The following is a 23554-nucleotide window of genomic DNA, read 5'->3' as shown; positions in this document are numbered from 1 at the left end:
TGGATGGTCTTCATATACTGAGAGATTTACTTTCACATTTAATTTCTGGTATCATTTTTTTTAATTAACAGGTTTTTGGCCCTGTTGTTGTTGCAGTCTCCTCTGCATCGCCTATTGTAGGATTTAAGGAGTTTCTCACAAAATTGTTGTTGCTGTGTATTAGTAAGCCGTTGTCAGGGGCTCCCTCTCAGCTCGGGTCTCCAGGTAATTACCTGCTTTCACCTTCTCGGTTACAGTAGATTTAGATCTATTCTTTATTTGAACAAAAGACTGTGTACACTAATCAACATTCATCCAAATAGAAATGCACTTGAAAAGACTGAAAGACTAATTTACATCTTTGAAAAAAGACTGTGTACATTAATCAACATTCATCCAAATAGAAATGCACTTGAATAGACTGAAAGACTAATTTACATCGACATTGCCATTCACATATGGTAATAGGCATCCTCCAGTTAATAACAAAAGGAAAAATGTGAAGCTAATTTATAGAGAGCATTTAAAAAGCTTATTTAACTGAGATTTATTGGAATACAATCAAAGCATTATGAGAAATATTCACGCTTTTGCCTATTTAGAAACTCGAGTAATCGCCTTTAAAATGTTTGTTTTAAAATTAGTGAGAATTTGTAATAATCCCATAACTATTTTTAAATATAATATATTATCTAAACTGAAACGGAATGAGTTTTGTATTTCATCTGTTAACAAGCTGAAACGGTTCAATCTTGGCTGTTAACGTTCAGAAGATCAGACACTGCAGGGCCACAGCTACGCCACCTGGGGAGCCAGAGCGGAGGAAGAACAACATCAAAATAAAATAGAAGAAGAAAAACCCACTTCCGGTGAGAGACACGGCACCGCTCTGTGCAGGTGTGAATGCTACACAGTTAGCCACCTTGTTTATTATCACTTGTCTGAGGGAAAACAGTCCATTCATTTCCATTTTCAGTCAGGCTTTGTGTCAGTGAAGGAACTGAAGCCGCAGTGGCGCTGCTCGGTCAACGAGCTCGAGCTAGGGGAAGCTAGCGCCACCAAGCAGCCACACCACCAAGATGGACGTTACTGTTGCTGCTGCTGCTGCTACAGCTTCTGCGACGACCACAGAGGAGGAAGCTGGAAACAATCCGCCCGATGGACACCGAGCGTCGGAAAACGATGTCCAACCCCCAACGGAGGACACAGCAAATGACAGTAAGTTAGTTAGCATCGCCAAGCTAAGGCTTCGCCATCTCCAACCCCAAGTCAGCACACAAACATGGAATTATATTCAATATCAATAAATAACTACATTTATTTTACTGCAACTGTAAATGATTAAGAACAAAGTTGCATTAACTTGCTCTATATGTATCCATAATTATGTAAGGTTGACATAGCTTTGTTTGTTTTGTAATAGTAGCTTTGCTCTCCGTCAAACCTAAGTTACCACGAGGAAATGAATAGCCTGCAAATCGTGTTTTTTTTTATTAAGCGTGTTTGCATTAAGTATGATGTTTAGGATGTCCAAATATAACAGTAAGTATTTACTAATGGGAAACAAAATGCTATAACTGCATTCTTATTGATTAGCATGTGACCAGGCCAGGACCAGGAAACCATTCAGATTAAAGAACACGTGCATTTATTGGTATTTTATGAGCTTCAAACCAGTTAGGGAATCTGCATTTTATTTGTAATATGACATTTTAAATCTGATGAGTTAAAGATAAAGTCACACTAACGACGGAATATTTTTCATAAATAAGCGTTGTTGCCTCCTCCAGCAGAGCTCCAAAGCATAGAGGCAACGCTAAGGCACATTGAAGCTGTTCTTGCGGCTCATTGTGGGAAAACAACAAGGTCACCATGTGTTCGTTTTTCACCTAACCCATCTGTATGCTGGCATTACGTTTGGTCTATGGCATAATTTAACTCCCACAATGCCTTCCTTTGCTTCATCAGTATTGGTAATCAAACAAGCAAGCAAATAATGTAGTGACACTGTAACCATGCTCTGTTATGCAATGCACTTTTAGCAGTGGTGGAATCACCGGAATATATATGCATCTGTTTTTCCTTGGCAGAGCAAAAGTAACTATTTACTGACTTTGAGAGGACAATTTCAAGATTTGTCGCACCTATTTATTTTTTAACTTTGTGCCTTCAGTTAAAGCTTAAAGTCCATTTAACTAGTTTTTGGGGGGTAAAGTCAGTGTGTGGTTTGCTTCATTCAGATATATCTGCAGAGTGAGCACTGTTCTTACGCTGCTCTCTTGGCCTTTCTAAAAATAGAGTTGAGATTTTCCATAAAACTTTAATTGTGAAAGTAGTATTAGATTCAAGTCAGTTTATTTCATTACCACCCCAATCTCTTGCAGTGTGTGCTTTGGCCTATTTAATAATGCCTCACACTGCAAATGTTTGTTTGAAGTTCACAGTAGTCTCTTGGCTCAAACACTCTGTAATTACAGTTCTCGGGGTCAGTGTTATTTATCCATTATCCATGTTATTTGGAAACCCTTTTTTTTTAATTTGACTGTAAACTCAAATTCCCCTTAAAATAAAAATATTATTTGCACATGTGTATTTGTGATTTTTTTCCCCCTTTTTTTTCTTACTATCTCTGGAAACAGGAGAGGCTTTGACCTCCTATTTTTCCCTTTCTATTTCTAGTGGTTGGGGTTTTCTGCTGTCAGGATTGTGAAGAAACCTTCCGAGAGGAGCCTGCCTACTTGGAGCATCGCCAGCAGCACCTACAAGAAAACATGAATTTAGATGACCAGTTGGATGGATTAAGCAATGGAGAAAAAGACAAAGGAGCAGCTAATTTTTGTAGTTCATGTTCACTGTCATTTGTTGAACCAAGTGAATTCGACTCGCACATGGAGAAGAACCATGGACAAACATCCCAAAAGGAGTCTGGTGTTCAGACAAAATCTGGCACAACGAAGCCACAAGCCTATGAATGTCCAGACTGTGGGAAATGTTATACGTGGCGTGGACACTTTCTCAACCATCAGCGTATACACTTACAAGCCTCCAAATCAGTTTTACGTGAGCTTGAAGATTTGAAAAAAAAGCCTTTTAAGTGTGAGACTTGTGGTCGGAGTTATTCCCGTGCTTCAGCTCTCGATGCACATCGTCGTTGTCATGAGGAAAAGATATTCAAGTCACGAAACAGGAAGTCAGGAGATTCATTACACACGGAGGAGTCGAACATTGAAGCCAAGCTTCCTAAAAATAAGGCAGACAATGCACCTAAAAAAACTTTTCAGTGTCCTTGTGGTAAAGCCTTTCCAGCTTCATCGCACCTGAAGGCTCATCAGCGATTTAGCCGCAAAAGTCAATGCTCCACAGATGAAGTCAAGCCGAAACCAAAGAAGATCTGTGGTGAGTTTCGTTGCAGTAGGTGTGAAAAGACTTTCACTGGCCACATCGCCCTCTTCAACCATCAACGATGGCATGACAATCACACAAAAGACTCTGCAAAAAGGTTTCCATGTGAGCAATGTGGGAAAGACTTTATGACACTGGCGTTCTACTATAGGCATCAGCGTATGGCGCACAGTGACCAGGCCCCGGCAAAATCATTCCTCCATCAAGTTTGTCAGCTACAGAAGAAGGCATTTGAATGTAAGGAATGTGGGCTTAAGTTTTCCAGGGCCTCAGCACTTCAGTCTCATCAGCTCCACCACACGGAGGTTTTTAGACAAACCGAGACGGGGATCAGTATACACACTGCTCCTCTATCTCAACATAAAGAATTGGAAAGTGAAGGAAAATACACTGAGAACATGGAGCTAAATGTGGAATCAGAGAGGCTGCTTCCCACCAGTATTGCTGCAGAAGACTCTCAAAGAAATGAGAGTGATGAAGACATGGAGAGTTATGAGCCTGGGGACTTTAATGTTCAGGTGATCAGTGCAAGTGAATCTGAGGACGAGTCTGTCGAAGACCACAATCCTGATCTGGAGCTCCTGTGTGAATCGGATCAGGAATTAAGAGACGACGGTGACGCAGAACCTTCCTCCAGTGGTCTCGTTTCCAAACCGGAAATGGACTTGAAAATTGTACAAGTCGACTTCGAGCAGGCAGAAGAGCAGTGTGCACTGGTAGCGAGCATGGCCGAGAATGACCCCACAGAGAAAAGATTTAGTTGTCCAGACTGTTACCGTTGGTTTGCTAGTGCCTCATCACTGCGCGTTCACAGAATGTGGCATGGCATTCATAAAAGACGCCAAACTCAAGGTCAGTCAGCGGCAGTTTGCACATCTGACACATGCGGCCATGACGGCAGCAGCTACGCAGCACACTGCAGTCACACACAACAACACAAGATACAAAACACAAGCAACATTGAATTGGATCAGGGAGACGGGTTAGAGAACACAAACCTGACTTGCAATCAGTGTGGTAAATGCTTCTCACATTTGTCTGCTTTAGTCTCTCATCAGTTAAATCATCCCAAAAGAAAACAATTCCAATGTCCAGAGTGTATGATGACTTACTTGCATGCAGCTAGCTTGTTTAACCATATGAAAAACTGCTCCTCTCAAAAGAAAGAAAATACAAAGAGAGAATACAATCCAAAGAAGACTCTTCTAGGCCCAAAGATTTATCATTGCGAGCAGTGTGGGAAGGGTTTTTGGTCTTTAGGAGCCTATTCACACCACCAGCAAAATCAGACAGAATGTTCAGAATTGAGGCAAAAAAAAGGTGAGGGGGGATCTTCGCGCTCTTTTAATGGCCGCCCACGCTCTAGTGTTAAGGTTGCATGTCCAGTGTGTGGTAGGAAGTTTCGTCACAAGGGCATTATGGCGTTGCACATGCGAAAACACGAAAATGGAAATCATAAATGTGAACTCTGCAACAGGTCGTTCCGTCTTTTTTCCAGCCTCCTCAGACACCAGGTTGTTCATAATGACCAGTTACTCCCACCACCCATTAAGTCTTTTCAGCATCAGGTGGAGCAGTTGAAAAAAAACACATACAGCTGTCCTGACTGTGGGAAGCTGTTTTCGAGAGCCAAAGCGCTTCAGTTCCATATGAAAAGCCACGGGTACGAGACTGGGCACTCCCAGCCGTCACCCAGATCTAACGTAAAGCTGGAAGATCTCCAGTGTCCCACATGCCTCTCACATTTCAACAGCAAGGCCTCTTTACGAGCTCATAAAAAACTTTGCATTAAAAGGGACAGCGGAGCAATTGATTGTAAGATAGAGCCCGTAGAAAATGTTTATACTCCCAAGGATAGTCTGGATGTCGGTACACAGAAAATCTCTGATCAGGCAACATTTATTTCTGAAGTAAAGAAAGAAATGGACAGTGGGGAGCGAAAGATGGAAGATCCAATGGGAAAAACTGATCTGAAATACAAATGCAATAAATGTGACCGAAGCTTTTCTGTGGTCGGAGCTTTGAATCTTCATAAAAGAGTTCATGCTGATGGTTACAGAAGGATAGCAAAAGCTAAATTGGCCATACATACGAAACCCAAACAGGAAGAGGCCAGTAAAGGTCTGTTTCACTGCTCAGAATGTGGGAGGCGCTTCATGTCTAACTCTGCCCTCGGCGCCCACAAACGTTGGCACAAAGGAAAGATGTTTTCACTGTCTTTTCTCAAAGAGGATGATTTGAAGTCTGTCAGGTTAAAGGCGGAGGAGGGACCTTTTCAGTGCAACATGTGTGGCAAACAGTTTTTTAACCGCTTTGTTCTCCAGCGCCACCAAATGTTTAATCCTCGGTGTCAAACCAAATTTCAAACACAGCCCGATTCAAGTAAAAATGCAGAGAGCAGCAGCTCACTGGAAAAGTTCTCATGTCCTGAATGTAACGAGACATTTGTGCAAGGTTCGCTCCTGGCTGCCCACTATGAAAATGAGCACAGTAAACTCTTGGAGGCTGCAGATCCTGAAGGAGATGGAATTGTCTTAGTAGACTGCGTTTCAGCACAGATTGATATCAGTCGCAATGGGAGTGAGTTCACGCCATCGACCACAAAGGGAAAAACTTACCAGTGTTCAATCTGTTCTATGACCTTTGCCAAAGCAAGAGGTCTGCACGCCCACAAATGGCAGGCCCACCTAAAGAGAACAAAAGGCAAACATACATTTCCTTTGAGTACAAAAATGGATTCCATTGCCACGAGCAGTGAGGAAGATTCATCATCTGTAGACAACAGTACAGTGGTGAGCAGTCATCATCCTGCGAGGAAAAATAGCCCTGTTGGCACAGAAAAGATCATCATATCTGCCTCTATACCTGTGAAATCTGTCATATGTCTGGACTGCGGGAAAGAGTGCAGATCTGCACACCATAAGAAAGAATGCATGGATGTTAAGCATGAGTTTAGATCAGAAGTCCAGACTCCAGAATCCACCACTGACATTTCCTCGCCACCCGGGGCTCTGTTCGAGCAATCAGTCAAATGCCTCTTCAAGTGCGATAAGTGTGGGAAAGCTTTTCAGACAATGGAACAGTTAGGAACCCATAAGACCAAGGCAAAGAGTCGGCCTTTTTGCTGCGCTCTGTGCTGCCATGCCTTTTGGACTGAGAATCAGCTGCATCAGCACCTCACCTGGCACGATGAAGTCCGCTACCGTCTCCCGAATGAGGTCCGCTACAGGCTCAGCGCTGCTATGACTCCAAAGCCTCTAAAAGCCACCAAGTCCCTCCCTTCTACACTGAACCAACCTACGCTTAACCCAGACATCCAGTCTCAAAGTAGCCATAAGTGCCAACACTGTGGGAAAGCCTTTCTTTCACCAGCTGCATTACAAAAACATGAAACTCAGCACTGTAACAGAGACTTGTATCATTGCTCCATTTGCCCCAGGACCTTCAGTGCAATACAGGACCTTATTGATCATCACCAGGAATGTATTGGTGATTACATAGGGCAGAGTGAAGCCCCCGCTGCGGGCTCATCAGGAGATACCCATGGTCTTACTTGCCTGGAATGTGGAACTACTTTTAGTCAAGAAACTGATTTGCACCAGCACTATAGTGAACATACCCGTGGAGTGTATTAGATTAGACAAATGGAAAAGATCTGAATTGACGACACTAGATTGTAGATATTTGTTTTTCTTAAGATAGAATTATTTGTTGGACATATTAGTGTAGCTAAAGTAGATGTGTTTTCTCTATTTGTTCAGATATTATTTGAAATTCTTTGTATTTAAAAAAGCAGCTGCTTAGGTTATTTTCTGGTTCTCGGGATTACTAGACTAGTATTTCAAATGTAAAAAAAAACCTCTGAACTTACATTGCGATGTCTCAATTGTGTTTATGTATTTGGAGACACTTGATTCTGAAGGTCCTACCTAGATAAATTGAAGAAGAAAAAGATTAAGAGATTTCTGCTTGTACGTTTCTGTCCTCTTGCATTTAAGATTCACAGAAAAAAGAAAAATGCTGTTGACGCACTATTTACTGCAAATTTCTCCTACTTTGCTGCTGTCATTTGAACACCTGAGGTTTGGCTATTTGCAAATGTCAGATAAAGAAATCAATGTGCAACGTTTACTTGAATCTGTTAAAGACGTTCTGATGTTGGACATTACAGCCAGTTACTACCGTAAAGCATAATGTCCAATGCAGTTTGCATTAATCGATTCATTTTTGTGCTCGTCAGTGTTTCTATTTTGTGGAAAGACTACTCATTTAACTACAGTAGTGCTTTTGTCGATGTAGGATAGTTGTTAGTTCACTGTAGCATTTGTGTCGTGGCAAAACTATTTGTATTGTACAAGAGACGTTCCTTTGCTATATTAACTTATGAAAATGTAGATGACAGTATACTCTTCGACTCCATGTCCTGCCAGTACTGAATCTAGGAAGAAAAAGATCTCTGAAAAGTCACAAAATAAATTAATCGATATTTGTGAATTATTGACTGTGTGATTAATCCAGCCTCAGTTTAGTCATTCTGCATGTGTGTTGATTTGTCAGTCTGGTTTGTGCTCGTCTTCTGACTCATTCATCGTAGGTGTTAATTGGTGACACTGTGTGAGTTTACTTTGTCTAGTGTGGCAGTATTAAGGTTGAAAATGAACTTGGTCACGAATTACAACCTAATCAGAAAGTACAGAATACTTTTAGCTCCACTTTTAGTGACAATTAAAACATACATTTATTCATCACTGAAGAACAGCAGAACTCCTCATACCAATATGATCTGGTGCATTAAATATGGATGTTAGTTATATTACTACTGTAACAGTAATATCAAACGTGTCCCTGTTCTAGCTGGATAAATCTGTAGAGTATCTGCTTTTCTCTTTTCTCTAACGTAACGTTAATGTATAAGGGTTTGTGACTGAGCGCTAGACAAAGCCTCTAGACACATTTTTACACATGAAATTTTAAACAATTTGAAAAAACAAGAGATTGATAAAGATAAGATACTACCAAACAGAGGTAGCACCTTTATAGTTTCATTTTCTTTTCTGGAGATAACATGGAGACGTTCTGATCAGCCGTGAACGAAGAACAGAGCCACAACTCAGACTCAGTTTAGTTTCACCTGCCTCAACCTAACATTGGTAACTTAAATAATCACCAGACTTTCTAGCAAACTGCAGCATATCAGGCGTAACATCAAAGAACAACCTTGACGCATATGATGAACAGGGTCATCTGATATTTTAGTTTGTTAGAAAAGTTTGAAGTTAACATTGTTAAGATTTGTTTTTTTTAATTATTATTTAAATCATCATTCTCTATTTTTCTTCTTTTGTAGACAAGTGCAGCATTGACTGTGAGGAATGTGGATTGCAGTTTACGGACTCAGAAGTGTTCAAGACTCACCTGCACCAGCATTCCCTGGAGGATGAGGAGGAGGAGGAGGATGATGAGGAGGAAGCTCTGAAACCAGACAACGGCAACCCTGCAGCCAAACCGCCTCCTGGGAGAGAAATCAAATGTGAAAACCGTGATGAAGATGATGAAGAGATGGATGGTGCTGACAATGGGTGCGACACAAGCAGCTCATCATCAACAAAAAATTCGGATGTAGCTCAAAGTGCTGAAGAGGACTCGTCGTTTAACAAAGGTCGAGACGGGTACTGTTGTGATTTCTGTGGGAAGCTTTACACATACTTGGTTTCATACAAAAAACACCTCCTGCAGCATGACAAGAAGTCTACACCAAAACCGACTGTCCTGACGTTGAGTAAATACCAGTGCTCATACTGCGATATGTCGTTCCACAGGAGGACACGGCTACGCAGTCATCTGAAAGTCCACGCATTACGCAAACGTTCCAAAAGAGAACCTTACAGATGTGACCAGTGCAACAACGTCTTCTTTTGTCCAAAATTATTGCTGCGTCACATGGATGTCCACAAAAAGAAACCATTTTGGTGTTTGAGTTGTGCCATCGGATTCACAGACGAATTGTCACTAGATAAACACCTGCAGAATCACAGTCGGAGGCAACACAAGTGTGACGTTTGCCAGAGGAGGTTCCAGATGTCCTCTGAGCTCCTGAATCACTCCAAAACCCACACTGGAGCAAAGCCGCACATGTGCTCATTGTGTGGGAAGGGTTTTTCCTACAAGCCAAACCTAATTAGACATCAAAAGGAGCACTTTTGGAGTTACTTCGGGCCAGATGGAAGTTCTCCGCTTATCAAGAATTCTGAAATGAAGAGACCCGCTCCTAGCAGTGGCACAGGGGAGCTGCTCGAGAAGGACAAAATAAAGCAGCAAAATGAAACTCAGAAGCCAAGCGAGGATGCTGATGAGGCAAGCTCTGAAGAGTCAGACTGCGGAGAGCCTTTACATTACTTATCTGGCACGGCTGACCCACTCGATTGGTCGAACACAGACAGTCCGCAACCACAGGAAGGACAAGAGACAAATGTGCACCGAGTGCATAAATACTGGGAATGGGAGTGTGTTGAATGTGACATGGGCTTTGATGATGTGGCAAAGCTGCATTCCCATTATGTAAAACATGCTACAGGGGAGCTGCCATTTCCACAGTTTGATGTTGAGGGATGAAGACTCACAGTGGATTCCTTCTTACTCCTGATAATCTGACACCAGGTTACTTATTTGCTTTTCCGTACATTTAATTTGAGCTAAGACAGATCGCTCCTGTAAAAATGTCTACTATGATTTGAATTATTTTAACTCTAATATCACACACTGTCACTGTGATATTCTACATTAAGGGCAAATATCCTTGGGGAGATTAGCTGATTATCTACAACAACCTCAACTGTCTGATGCTATGAGATTATGTTGCAGGTTTTCAGTGTATATTTTTGATATGTAGACTGATGAAAGCTGATAAACGAAAAGCTAAACATTGGGTTAGAGAGTTAGAACATATACAACTTTTGTAAAGCTACCACATTCTTCCTCTAAAATGAAATAAATTGGAATATATATACAAATGTCTATCCGCCTGCGCCTTCATGTTCAGGGGTAAAATAATAGATTTTCAAGTACATGATAAACTGAATGTACTAACTAACTATCCAATTGTATTAGAGTGACATATTTGGGAGATGTAGGATAAGGCTCATTTTGAGATGAGGACAAGACCCATGCTGCATCCAGCTACTTTTAGCAACAATATTAGTCCTGAGGGCTGAGTGGAACATTTATTTTTACATTGTTCCTGAAAGCAGTGAACACTGAACTTTTCATCCTGAAACTACCATTTTTGCCAAAAGTGTGAAAATTTAAAGGACTAATAAATAATGCATCTAATAAACTATACTGAAGTATTATTACGTGTAAAGCCCATACCTCCTCCATGTCCCACACTCATAGATATCTCTTTTTAAATGGGTCCAATTTATTCTCCGTGAAGATGTTGAAGAGCACCCTACTTTATGATGCAGAAGGATATTACAAGAAACATTCCTGGATTGGCACAAAACTTTAACAGGCTCCTCCCTGACCCATAACACAGTTTTCTATTAAGTCTCATGGTAATCTGAAGTTGTTTGTTTGTAATCTTGTTAACAAAGGAACAGACAGCAGTGAACACAACCTTGTTGGTGGAGGGACTAATGCAACTGCAAACACACATCACAATGAGCTTCATCAGCGCTTTGAGTGGAGATTGTGGTTGAAGTAAAGTTTGAGTCACTGAGAGCAAACAGCTGATGGGAATGTTATACAATCTCATAAGAAATACCTTTAGCTTTTACATTTGACATGATTAAATGTTTTCAACATTGAACCTATCCAGTAATGTATATAAAGTAGTTGCCGTTAGCTCCATCTTTACCAGCTGCAACATGATAATGTATTTATTAATGAATCACTACTCCTACTCATTATTTTTTAAATAGGCCATTATCAATACTGAGTGAAATACTTTGTTGGTTCTTTAGGTATAATAATTTGTCCATTTAAAAAAAAATGAAAATGTATGTAGTCACTTATTCTAGTTAAGATTTTACAACTTGACTTTTTCACAATGTGGTGTTGCTACGTTTACATTTTAAGAAAACTTCTAAACATGGTTGAAAGCTCAGGAAGAAGAGAGTCATTTGAGCTTGCGTTGAGTAGATGGCAACAGTATGTAATGAAGTCAGTCAGGATCCTGTATTAAATGTTATTTCTGAGTGTGTGTAAATATTACATTACATTTAATTTAGCTGACGCTTTTATCCGAAGCGAGCAAGTGAATTCAACCCCGAGGGTACAAACCCAGAACAACAAGAATCAAGAAAGTACAATTTCTTCAAGAATAAAGCAAAACTACAGACTGCTATAAGTAAAACTACAGACTGCTATAAGTAAGTGCCATTAAAGTGCTACTAACAGACTGAGGTGTAACGTTCAACCATGTCCTGGATATACAAACAAAAATGACTGATAGAGACAGACTGCGATGCAACAATACATTTATATAAAAAAAATCTAGTGAAAAATGAAAAACAATATTACTATAAACATTATTTCAAAGTATTGGTTATTTAAGAAAGTGAAATGAAATGGAATACAATATACTGGAATGAAACATACAACAATATACAAAAGGATTGTTTATTACTCTAATTGAATTATAATTTAAAACGTAACTATATAAAGTAAACTGTTATTTAAAAATGAAAATAATAATAGAATAACCAAGTAATTATATCCAACAATGTTTTCAAGGGGATAGCTTTTTCACTCTGCCTCTTAAGTAAGAAAAGAGCAGCAGAGATTTTTCCTTAACCAGTGAGTGAAAGGACCGACTCAGCCGAGCCGAGCATGAAACTTCTGTGTCTTGGCCTTGAGGTCCACGTCCTTCTGCTCTGTACGGGTGACAGCAGGAGGAGTCACAGGAGCTGGTGGGTACTTGAGAGAGACCCTCACCCTCCAGGACCACAGCAAGCTCAGCAGGAGGAGCTGGTGGTGGTGGAGGAGTGAATGCGGACTCCTGATGAGGCTCCTGCTTCACCACTTCAGCAACAGTGTTTGGCTCCTTTGTGGAAATCTGTGGCTGAAACAGCTCAAAGATGTGCTCTGTTGAGATGGTGGTGATGAACTCCAACAGATCTACTGCAAAGCAGCTGATTTTCTCCATCAGGACAGGGGGAGTGAAGCTCTGTCTAACAATGACCTGGATCGACTGGACCAGTTTGTCCCTGGTGGAGTGGGTGACGCTGACTTCACGGAGCAGTGAGGGCAGAAGTTTGGAGACTTGTCCTCAACTGCTTTGGTCAGGCGAACAGCTTCTGGGATGGCATGTTCAGGCAGGTGTCTTCAAGAGGCAGCCAGAGGCCCTGAAGTACCTTTGGAACCACCTTCACCACCACCTCTGGTGGGCCCAAGTGTTTGGTGGTGAGGGGCTGATGCTGCTTCTGCTTCTCCCTCAGGATGCTGGAGAACTCCTGAGCCAAACTGATGATGCTGGGATCTCTGTGGTTACAGTCATTAAAAGTTTGTGTTAACACCACTTCACAACAGCACAAACACAAAACAACTACTGCAAAGTAACTAATGATAAAAAGGTATTGGAGGAGCGAGGTACACACACACACACACAGTAATAAATGTGTGAAATGTGACTTTGATGTCTGAGGACGTGGCATCACAGAAAGTTGATATTTAAAAGTATTCGAATGTTCAGTTTGATATTACTCAATTAATGACCATCTTCAGAATTATGTTTTATTGTGTTGTGGAGTTTATGATATTGTAACTGACTGGTAGTCACTGTCAATGTTGATTGTTATAATGTTGAGATGGCTTAGTAATGGAGTTCCGTTTAGCTATATGGATTATTGTTTTAATGACTGAGTTTTACAGAATGTCTGTGTACATGTCAGTGCTTGGGCACGTTTTCTCAGTGAAGCTACCAATGACTATGGGTTTGGTGAAATGGTGTGCTTCTCATTGACTGGGAGTCAGGGGTTTGCCCTCAGGTTAGTGTGCGTGCTGGAGAAGGTGGGCACAGTGCATAGACTGTACGGTATATCATATTTATATATTTATGAAAAAAACATATATATATATATTTTGTCTTGTCCATCAATATACAAATACAAACCCAGATAAATTGTAACACTTTTATGTTGTTGGGAAGAAGTGTTGAAACCACGTTGCCAAATATAAAACCCAGAGGTGTTTTACATACACCACACCAGGGAGATTATTGATTTATATATTTTATATATTATGCCAACATAACACGTTGGCCACTGCATAGTGGTTGTTGATCAGAATTATGTTGCTGCATTAATTGTATGTGCTGTTGAATAAATACTGTTTTGTTTCATCCAGTCATCACGATCTCTCTTTGCAAGATAACAAAATGCATTGAACGTATAACAGTGGATGTTTAGCTTTTGTTCAGAAACCTCTATGTGGATGTACTGCTGTCTGTGTGAAAGGGAAAGACAGAGACATGAGTGATGAGTGACAGAGAAAGAAGCAGACAACAGCTACATCTAGAGGATGTAGTTGAGAGAAATTCATGGATAAAGAATTAAAAGGTTTTTAATCACATATTAAAATGTACAGTATCTGTCAGCTTGAGAGTCTTTGATTTTTTTAAACGAGATAAAACCCGTCCAGAGTAATTCACTAATCTGAAGCCGAATATAAAGTCAAATGAAATTAAATCTAGGAATACAAACCAGATTTTTTTTAAATCAAGTCATTATAAAGTACACAACGTGAGTCAATACTCAACAGAAGACCCACAGTGGGTCACTGAAATCGTAAGACACATCTTAAGTCTTGGCATTTTTTGGGGTAGAACACACAGGCTACCACAGCATCAATAATCCATCTAAAGTAATTTACCAGAGCCCGTTTGGAATACGTAGGTTTCAGATATGATCTAAAAGTGTTCTCTGTCCTTTTTGTTTCTTTTATTTACATATTTAAAAAAAAATTTTTACAGGATGCGTTAAGGGATAAACTGAACTACACTGATGGGCTGATATGCACTTTTTCTACAACCAGGAAGTTAAAAGTTTAAATATGGTCGGTTGGTGTGTTGAGCTCCATCAAGTCTTTTATTTCAGTCTCCATGTTTCAAGAGTATGATGGGCTGCAGAGAAAGAAAGACCATTAGAATTTATATCATATTTTATTCAACAAAAACAAAAGTAGCAGCAATGAAAGAAACATACCAAAGTGTTGAAGTGTTGCCTGCAAACAGCTTTACTTAACCAGTAGATCAAGAACAGGGCGATGAAGCATTCAACAACCAGCAGACTCATTATCAGTCCAGTGACTCCATCGAACACCTGTGAAAAGTACAAGAGATTAGTGGAAGTGAAAACACATATACCTTGTATTTCTCTCAGTCGAGGACAGTGGCGTTTCCCTTACCGGGTTACGGATGTGGATATGAAGTGGAAGTTGTGAGACGGACATGCTGAGAGCGAACGCTGCAAGTGACCAGAAGAAGCTGATGATGTTCAGAGAGAACGACAGCTTTGCCTGGAAGAAGACATCATGTTACTGCACATTTAGTGTTTGCACCGACTTCCATTATAGAAGCAATGTGGGCTCAGTGTGTTACTAAGCCATGACTAAATCACACTGTAAAACCTGATGAGTAATTTCAACTCAAACTATGTAAGAAAACCAACATTCAACCATGTACACACTATACACAACAATTAGAGTGTATGTTATCATAATTTAAGCAAGTAAGTTGCATAACGTTTTTTCTCAACTTAACTGAGGTGTCCCTCAAAAATAAATTGAGTGAAATTTCCTTAGATGCACATTCTTTGCACAAATCCCACTATTTGTGTTTTATTTATATATATTTTTCCATTAAGCTCTATCATGAAATTCCAGTGATCGAAGATGAGCTACGACCACACAGACTGTAACACAACGATTAATCTATGATCAGCAAAGAAGAGATGTTAATCATCAATATCAGTATTTTCACATGACTACATTCCCTATGAATCAATCTTTTTAAGAGCACTAAAGATTATTCTGATAATTCATGTTAAAAAACAATATACATTTTTCAATTAAAATAAACTCTACACAAAATCAGTGAGACAGGTGGGTTCAACACTTGCAAATAATGTCTTTATTTTAAATTAAATAACTCACCACACCCATATGCGGACCTCTTCCTGCAGCATAGGACAGCAAACCAGAGACCACAAACTAAGGTAATGGTAAAATATCAGTTTTTCACAATATAATATTTTGCAGTAGAGCAACATACTGTTTATATATGTATAGATGTATATATATATATATGACGAATATTTTAAAATGCTGGGTCATAACTAAAGAGGGTTAGATGTGTCACTGCAATAAAAGGAAGTATGAGAGACACGGATGCACGGTATAGCTCACCATAAAAGTATAAATATAAAAAAATAATAAATAAAATAAAATAGTTGGTTTGTGGTTGTATATTACCATGCATTCAAATTCTCCAAAAACAAATAAACATAATAGTGGTTTAAAGCTCTTTTTTATACTGAATATATTTACCAGAACGCTGGGTGAAGTGTAGATAATCATTGCGTCTCTCATAATCAGACCAAGAGCGCAAAGAAACACACCAGCGATGGCTTGAGCTGCCTTATAAATGAAAAAGAGATAATTAATATATAAACAGAAATTACTGTATAACAGTGCTGCTGTCATATACATTTAGAACAAGAACGTGAACACAAACCATGTAAGAGTCAGTATGCAGTTCTCCACATATCTGTCTAAGAAAGAGGTGAACTTACTCCGAGAGGTTTGGGTTTCCCATTGATGACAAAGATCTTGTAGGAGTCCTTGAACACACAGTTGAATTTCTCTGGCATCAGGTCAGCCGGTCCACCATCCTTTAGTTTCCCGATGGGAATAGAGATGACCATCGAGTTGTTGCACACAAACGAGGTCTTCATTCTCCTGTGAACAAGATCAGTGTAAAGGATGGTGAAGCAGTTCGTGTCACTGTTCAGGTTTTCAGTAACGCACCTTTTTTCTATTCTGACCTGAAATTCTCTGCTCTGTCAAATTAGTTTGAAGAGGAAATGACCAGACACGACGATTCTCTTTGTCTGCCGCACTCTTTCTGACAGGGTGGGGAAAAAAGGTGTGAGATAACCTCACATTTCTGAGTACTTGCAGGGAAGTGGCAATGAGTGAAGAAAAAAGCATTTGCTTGAGACACGAACAAACGGTGAAATAAAGTTCAAGCCAAACAGGGTAAGACATCTTTATCTAGTTGCACTTCTTAATGCTTTGTTGTACACATTTTAAACACACAATTTGATTTAGTTAAGTCTGCTTATACAGTATCTGTTTATATATAGGATTGTAAGTTTTGTGTCTTTGATGTTAAATAAGAAATCTGAGAAAACTTTACTTCTGCTAAGAATTTGACGAAATTAATATTTACGTCAAGTAGAAGAAACAGAATATAATTTAGATTATGTGATGTTAAAATATTACAAACTCTTAACCCAATGTTTGATACAATCCAACTGATTACCACAAAACCCAGTCTGTACATCTGATAATTATGAAATTGATTTTTAAAATTATGATTTTTCACCAAACTACAGACATATGAATATTTTAATTCTTTCTAATATAAAATCTCCAAGCTCTCTCTACAATTAATATAAAAAACAATAAGACAAAAACCGTCACGATTTTTGGTAGGAAACTTTTTGAATTGTTTGGTTGTTTACTTAATTTTTCCAAAGCTGTACGCTGTTGTTTATTTGTATTATCCTGCATTATAGAGTGAATGTATCATATTTTGTTGTTTACATATTATATCTTAACCATGACAGTTCTATATCATATTATCTTACATTACAGAAAGTTTGTGGATTGTTGCATTCTGAGGCTTAACGAGTACTGAATGACTGACAAATTAAAGAAAACTATTCATGCAGGTTAGGGAAGCACCATGGCCTGTGCTGATGTTAACCTGGATATCCAAAGAGCTGACGAGGAGGCGTTCAGCCTAAACCAAGTAGCGCAGCCTCTGGTGCTAGAGTACAAAGCTGTAGAGCTGGTGCCAGAAGTCAACGGGCCGCTGCACAACCTCCTGCAGAAACAACCTGCTGTGCTGGGGGTGAGCTCATCAAAATATAATAAAATTCAATCTCATGTTATCAGCCACGAAAAATAAACCGTATCCAGTCTTGTTAGACCCAAGTGATGATTGTGCAGGTAGGACGGGTTGTCCACTAACCAGAAGGTCACCTGTTTGATCCCATTCTCCCCATTACGCATGCTGAAGTGTCCTTCGGCACGATACTGAACCTGAAAACCCCAAATTGCCTCTGACGGCTGTACCTGGGTGTGATGGATGTGTGATCGATGTGCACATAGATGAATGGTATTAATGGGTGTGTGTATAGGTGAGTGTCAAAACTGAACTGTATTGAAAAGCACAGTTTAAATGCAGACCATTTAGAGCCCTTACTCAGGTCTACAAGCTGCTAATCGAATGAGATTTGGTCACTCAACATTTTTTGGGGACTGACCCTATTAAAATCTCTCATTCTAAGCATCCAAGCATAGATCATTGTCACTTTGTTTGACACTTCCACATGTTTCTGTGGACAGAGTGAACCCAAATCAAAATTTAAAATGTTTTTTTTCTTCTTATGTGACAAATAAATGTCTTTAAAATGTCTTTCATGTCATAAATTGGTTTGATTTTAGTTTCAACTTTACCTGGAAGAAAGGAAAGACAGAGATTTTGTTTCAAATTAAACGAAAACACACAGTGATGGCACACACTGCTGAACAGGAAGAGTTGGCGGTGAAGTGTCTTGCTCAACACTTAGTAGTCGAGATCTTACAATATTATAGAGAAGCCAGAGAGTTCCGTGCAAACGCTTTGGTAACTGCAGAAAAAATAAAAACGTCCTCATTATTCGGAAGAAACTTCTTGAACCAGACTCAATGTGGGCGGCCATCAGCCTCGACTGGTGGGTGTGTGTCGGATAGGGAGAAAAATGGGGACAAGAGAAGAGAGGGAGAGGGGGAAAGAAGAGAGAGAGGGGTCAAAGTGCTACTGCAACTACAAAATACAAAGAGTGTCATATCTCAATATTTATTGACTATTATAATATTTCAGCACATATTAAATATATATTAGAGAGCGTGGCCTAGGGGATAGAGCGGGTTTTCTGCAACAAGAAGGTTGCCAGTTCGAATCCCACTCTTTCCCATATGCATGCCTAAGTGTCCTTGGCAAGATACTGAACCTCTAAATGGCCCCTCATAAATGCTGAGTGTTCTAAAAATGTAAGTCGCTTTGGACAAAAGCGTCAGCTAAATGACATGTAATGTAATATATTAGATGTTTCACATCATATTTGAAAGTGTTGTTTGATATTGTGATTCAGTGCAATGCTTCATAGTTTCTAAGCTGAAATGGAATTGTTTTTAAAATAAAAGATATATATGTGTGTGTAGATGGGTGGCTGTGGCTGAGTGGTCATCCTCCAGCCTGAAGGTCGGCGGTTCGTTCCCCAGTCTGACCCTTCTGCATGCCGAAGTGTCCTTGGGCAAGATGCTGAACCCTAAATTGCCCCCCATAGAATAACAAATTGCTGCTCATATGCACTGTATGAATGTGTGTGTGAATGGATGAATGTAAAACTGTGCTTTGAGTGGTCATCAAGCTAGAAAAGTGCTATATAAATACAAAACCATTTACCAACCATCAAATCGTATATGTATTATGTGTCCTCTGTCAGTCTCTGCAGATGGTGAGCGGGTTCCTCAGTGTCGGAGTGGGGATTTTCTTCGCTGTGACCCAACAAATGGGAGAGTCACTTTTCACCATGTTCAGACTTTCCCACATGACTGGAGTGATCGTAGGTTTCTGCTCAACCCAGAACTTCATGATCAAAACTAGGCATCATTTAAAGACGATAAAACTACATGTTCCTTCTTAATATGTATGAATCTTTAAAACACCTAGTTTGAAAAATGTGCCGCGTTCCTCTCCTCTCTGCAGTTCATCTTTGCTGGAGCTGTTTCCAACCTGCTCTTCAAATATCCAGGATTACTGCCTGTGAGTGCGTCTCAGTGGAAGCCCTGATAGCACTTTAGAGCTGGTGGCAGTGATGATTGGTTGATAGATGGGTGTGACTTTTCTTGCAGCTGTCCTTCGGGGTTAACTTTGCGGGTATCATCGCAGCTGTGGTTGCAGCCTGTCTGATAAGCGTCGACCTGGTTCAATGGAATCCGAGGAATGACCACCATTTGAGGGTGAGAACATGTGAAAATTAGGAAAATGAAACCCCCCTGCTTCAATCATGGATTTGTTTTACAGTGCATATTAGTTGCTGAAGTGAATTTAATGTGCTGATGCTCTTTATCTCTCTCACAGATTGAAGTTCTGGAACTTTGTGTGATGGGTCTTGAGGTTTTCCTCTCTGCGATTCTCTGCTTCTTTTTTGTTAAAGAGAAACGTGCCAAATCACCATGATAAAGCTGGCTGATTCTTTTTTCTTCATCATGCGTGGCTTTTAGTTGTCTCGATTGTATATGTGGAGCTGAAACCGCTGCTGAAAAGGCTGGGCTGTGGGCTGTGTCAGATGTTTGACTTGGATGAGGACACAAGGCTTGCGGTGGGCAAATGTCAGCGTCTCTCATGTGAAATAAAAGTCACTCTTCAACCTTCTCATCCTTGGTGGGTCTCATAGTGCAGCTCTTTCTGGCCTCTTTGCAGGGCCCTGTGTGTGTGTGTGTGTGGTTTCACACTGTCTTGTTATCAGTTTTGAAATATTTGCTTCTTGTTTTCAGTTTCTCACAAAGGTTTTTGCAGAGCTCAGAAGTATTTGTGTCTTACAGGTTTTTTCTTAGGTTTCGAAAAATAGCCACAGGTGGAAATACTCAATTTCATATTTGGTGTGACAAAGATAAGAATACAACGATATGTTTTACAAATTTTAATCATCTGTACAAACTCGTCTGAGCACAAATCTGGTGACAAAAGAAACATGACTATAAAATATCGTCTGTGTGGATCTGCCTGCTACTTTTTTTTCTTTTGTAAAATACATAATAAAAAACTCATCTACAATATTAACACTGATTCTTAGCTATAGCTCATTAAACACAAATGTACAGATCACTGACGTACCATCATGACAATGTGCATGATTGATTTCCAATTTACAGTATCACATCATGAAATATCTTGTAATGACTGAGCTTCATCCGTTAAAGTCTCAGCGCTGCGGAGCTGGAATCTATATATACAGTGGATATAAAAAGTCTACAAACCCCTGTTAAAATGCAAGGTTTTTGTGATGTAAACAAATTAGACAAAGATAAATCCTGTCTGAACTTTTTCCACCTTTAATGTGACCTATAACCTGAACAATTCGATTGAAAAAACAAACTGAAATCTTTTAGGGGGGAAACTAAAAATAAAAAAACTAAAATAATGTGGTTGCATAAGTGTGCACACCCTCTTAAATCTGGGGATGTGGCTGTATTCAAAATGAACCAATCACATTCAAACTCATGTTAAATAGTAGTGAGTACACACCTGCCATCATTTACAGTGACTCTGATTAATCCCAAATAAAGTTCAACTGTTTTAGTAGGATTTTCCTGAAATTCTCTTAGTTGCATCTTACAGCAAGAGCCATGATCCGCAGAGAGCTTCCAAATCATCGGAGGGATCTCATTGTTGAAATGTATCAGTCAGGAGAAGGGTACAAAATAATTTCCAAGGCATTAGATATACCATGATACACAGTGAAGACTATCATCATCAAGTGGAGAAAATATGGCACAACGGTGACATTGCCAAGTGCTGGACATCCCTCCAAAATTTATGAAAAGACAAGAAGAAAACTGGTCAGGGAGGCTTCCCAGAGCCCGACAGCAACATTAAAGGAGCTGCAGGAATTTCTGGCAAGGACTGGCTGTGTACTACATGTGACAACAATCTTCATGTGTTTGTGCTATGGGGCAGGGTGGCATACAGAAGCCTTTTTTTACCAAGAAAAACATCCAAGCCTGGTTAAACTTTTTAAAATCATACATGAAGTGTCCAAAAAGCATGTGGGAAAATGTGTTATGGTCTGATGAAACCAAGGTTGAACTTTTTGGCCATTATTCCAAAAGGTATGTTTGGCGCAAAAACTACACTGCACATCACCCAAAGAACACCATACCCACAGTGAAGCATGGTGGTGGCAGCATCATGCTTTGGGGCTGTTTTACTTCAGCTGGAACAGGGGCCTTAGTCAAGGTGGAGGGAATTATGAACAGTTAAAAAATAAAAGTCAGTTTTAGCACAAAACCTTCAGGCTTCCGTTCGAAAGATGAAGATGAAGAGGAATTTAACCTATCAGCGCGACAACGACCCAAAGCATACATCCAAATCAACAAAAACATGGCTTCACCAGAAGAAGGTTAATGTTTTGGAATGGCCCGGCCAGACCCCAGACCTGATTCCAATTGAACATCTGTGGGGTGATCTGCAGAGGGCTATGCACAGGAGATACCCTCGCAATATGAAAGACTTGGAGCCCTTTTGCAAAGAAAAGTGGGCAAATATTGACAAGTCAAGATGTGCCATGCTAATATATTCCTACACCAAAAGTGCGGTAATAAAATCAAAAGGTGCTTCAACAAATTATTAGGTTAAGGGTTTTCAAATTTCTGCAACCAGGTTATTGTAAGTTTTCTATTTTTTATTTTTACTTAACGAGATTACTTATGCTCTTTGTCTACAGAAAACCATTTCACATGTATAGATATTTAAGATCAATCATCACAGTAAAAGCTTGGTTATAGGCAGGCTTTAAATTGTGTTTTTTTCCCCCTTCATAACCTCCAGCAAGTAGTTTATGTATTTACAGTTTAATTGTCAGTTAGTTTGTAGGATCACACATGAGTTACAGGACAGATTAACACGAAACCCTAACCAAAACCCTTTTTTCATTTGATTTAATTTGATTTAATTGTTTTTATGTATAATTTAATTTAATTTAATTTAATTTAATTTAAATTAATAAAACAAACAAAAAAGACTGCGTGAAATGTGTTTGAACATCGAATTGTGAAAGTAAAGCTACAAAGCTGGTTTTACCGTAATGAGTCAAACAGCTTGGTTCAATTAGCAAAGATTCTCTGAATACAGTCGAGATGGCGAATCTGAAATGTAAGGGACACAACTGGTGCAACAGTTGTTTCGCACTAATCAAAATCCCCCCCATCCTCACCCATGAGTTCGGAACCAGCTCCTGTGTCCACTGATGCCCTGGTTCCACCCATTTCCATGTTGGTTTTATTTAAAAACCTCACACAAATCTACAAAAATGTGTAAAAAACAACTACTTAAGTTTAACCTCATGATTACCAGCAGCAAATCCCACCTACTGCGTGAGTAGTACTTCTGTGTGTGTATGTCTAGAGCTCTCCTAAGAAATTGTTTCTAAACCAGCGAATGTGGTAAATCTGACTGTTATTTTGGTTAATATGCCAATTTATTTTTCTTATTACAAAGTATTTGTTTTTCGCTCTTTTGTTTTATTTATTATTTTCATTATTAATTCTGCCGGTTTGGGCCTTCTGGGCTCAACCGCTCTTCTACATCTACTTTAACACACATTCACAGGGGAAAACTACTGGCAGTTTCTAGCCCCAAGCCGTTTTCAAGGTTCCCCTCATAACCTTTAAATTATTTTAGACATATATTTCTTATTTTAAATAATTGTCACGATATTCAAGAGTAATCTGGAAATTTGGGAATTTTGAGAGGTAACTCTATTTTAAAGATGTATGGAATGCAACACACGCTGCACATTGAATTTCAACCCTCCACTGTGCATTTCTCCATCATATGCACAGACAATTCCCAGCATCCTTCACACTACAGCAGAGCTATTGAGGCCTGCTGTAGTGTGCAGGACTAGTCAGGTAAGTTTTGATGATATTACTGCGGAAAATATATAAGCATGCTTCAGGATTGTTCATCTGTTCATCTAGCCTATTTCTATTCATTTATCCGTCAATGTAAAATATTTGTAAAGACGATTCCAATTGGCCAACTATTTTTTATCTCTGGCATTGCTTTAGTTTTTATTACACGCTTTTTTCTCATCTTATTCTACAGAACATTGCCACGTGC

At 39.5% G+C, this 23554-nt stretch overlaps 1 protein-coding gene across 3 annotated transcripts; it reads left to right on the top strand.

Annotated features, from left to right (window-relative positions):
* Window positions 1-851: 851 nt before the first annotated feature.
* Window positions 852-10395, top strand: si:ch211-261d7.6 (zinc finger protein 501). Of its 3 annotated transcripts, XM_062399165.1 has the most exons (3): window positions 852-1197; window positions 2659-4233; window positions 8729-10395. In XM_062399165.1, exons 1-3 carry the CDS (start codon window positions 1059-1061, stop codon window positions 9991-9993), a joined length of 2979 nt encoding a protein of 992 aa, XP_062255149.1. In that variant the 5' UTR covers window positions 852-1058; the 3' UTR covers window positions 9994-10395. The 3 variants fall into 3 exon arrangements, with proteins under 3 accessions (XP_062255149.1, XP_062255150.1, XP_062255148.1); XM_062399166.1 differs by lacking the exon at window positions 2659-4233; XM_062399164.1 differs by having other exon boundaries at window positions 2659-10395.
* The last annotated feature ends 13159 nt before the right edge of the window (window positions 10396-23554 follow it).

The sequence above is a fragment of the Platichthys flesus genome, chromosome 11 (assembly GCF_949316205.1).
Source record: "Platichthys flesus chromosome 11, fPlaFle2.1, whole genome shotgun sequence".
NCBI classification, from domain to species: Eukaryota; Metazoa; Chordata; class Actinopteri; order Pleuronectiformes; family Pleuronectidae; genus Platichthys; species Platichthys flesus.
The sequence above is the reverse complement of the archived record's forward strand: the minus strand, read 5'-3'. Positions and strand labels throughout refer to the sequence as shown.

Coding starts and splice junctions, on each gene's coding strand:
- si:ch211-261d7.6 (XM_062399164.1), top strand. CDS start 1,059: ATGGACGTTACTGTTGCTGCTGCTGCTGCTACAGCTTCTGCGACGACC. Junction 1,198..2,658: donor GGAGGACACAGCAAATGACA/GTAAGTTAGTTA, acceptor TTCTATTTCTAG/TGGTTGGGGTTTTCTGCTGT.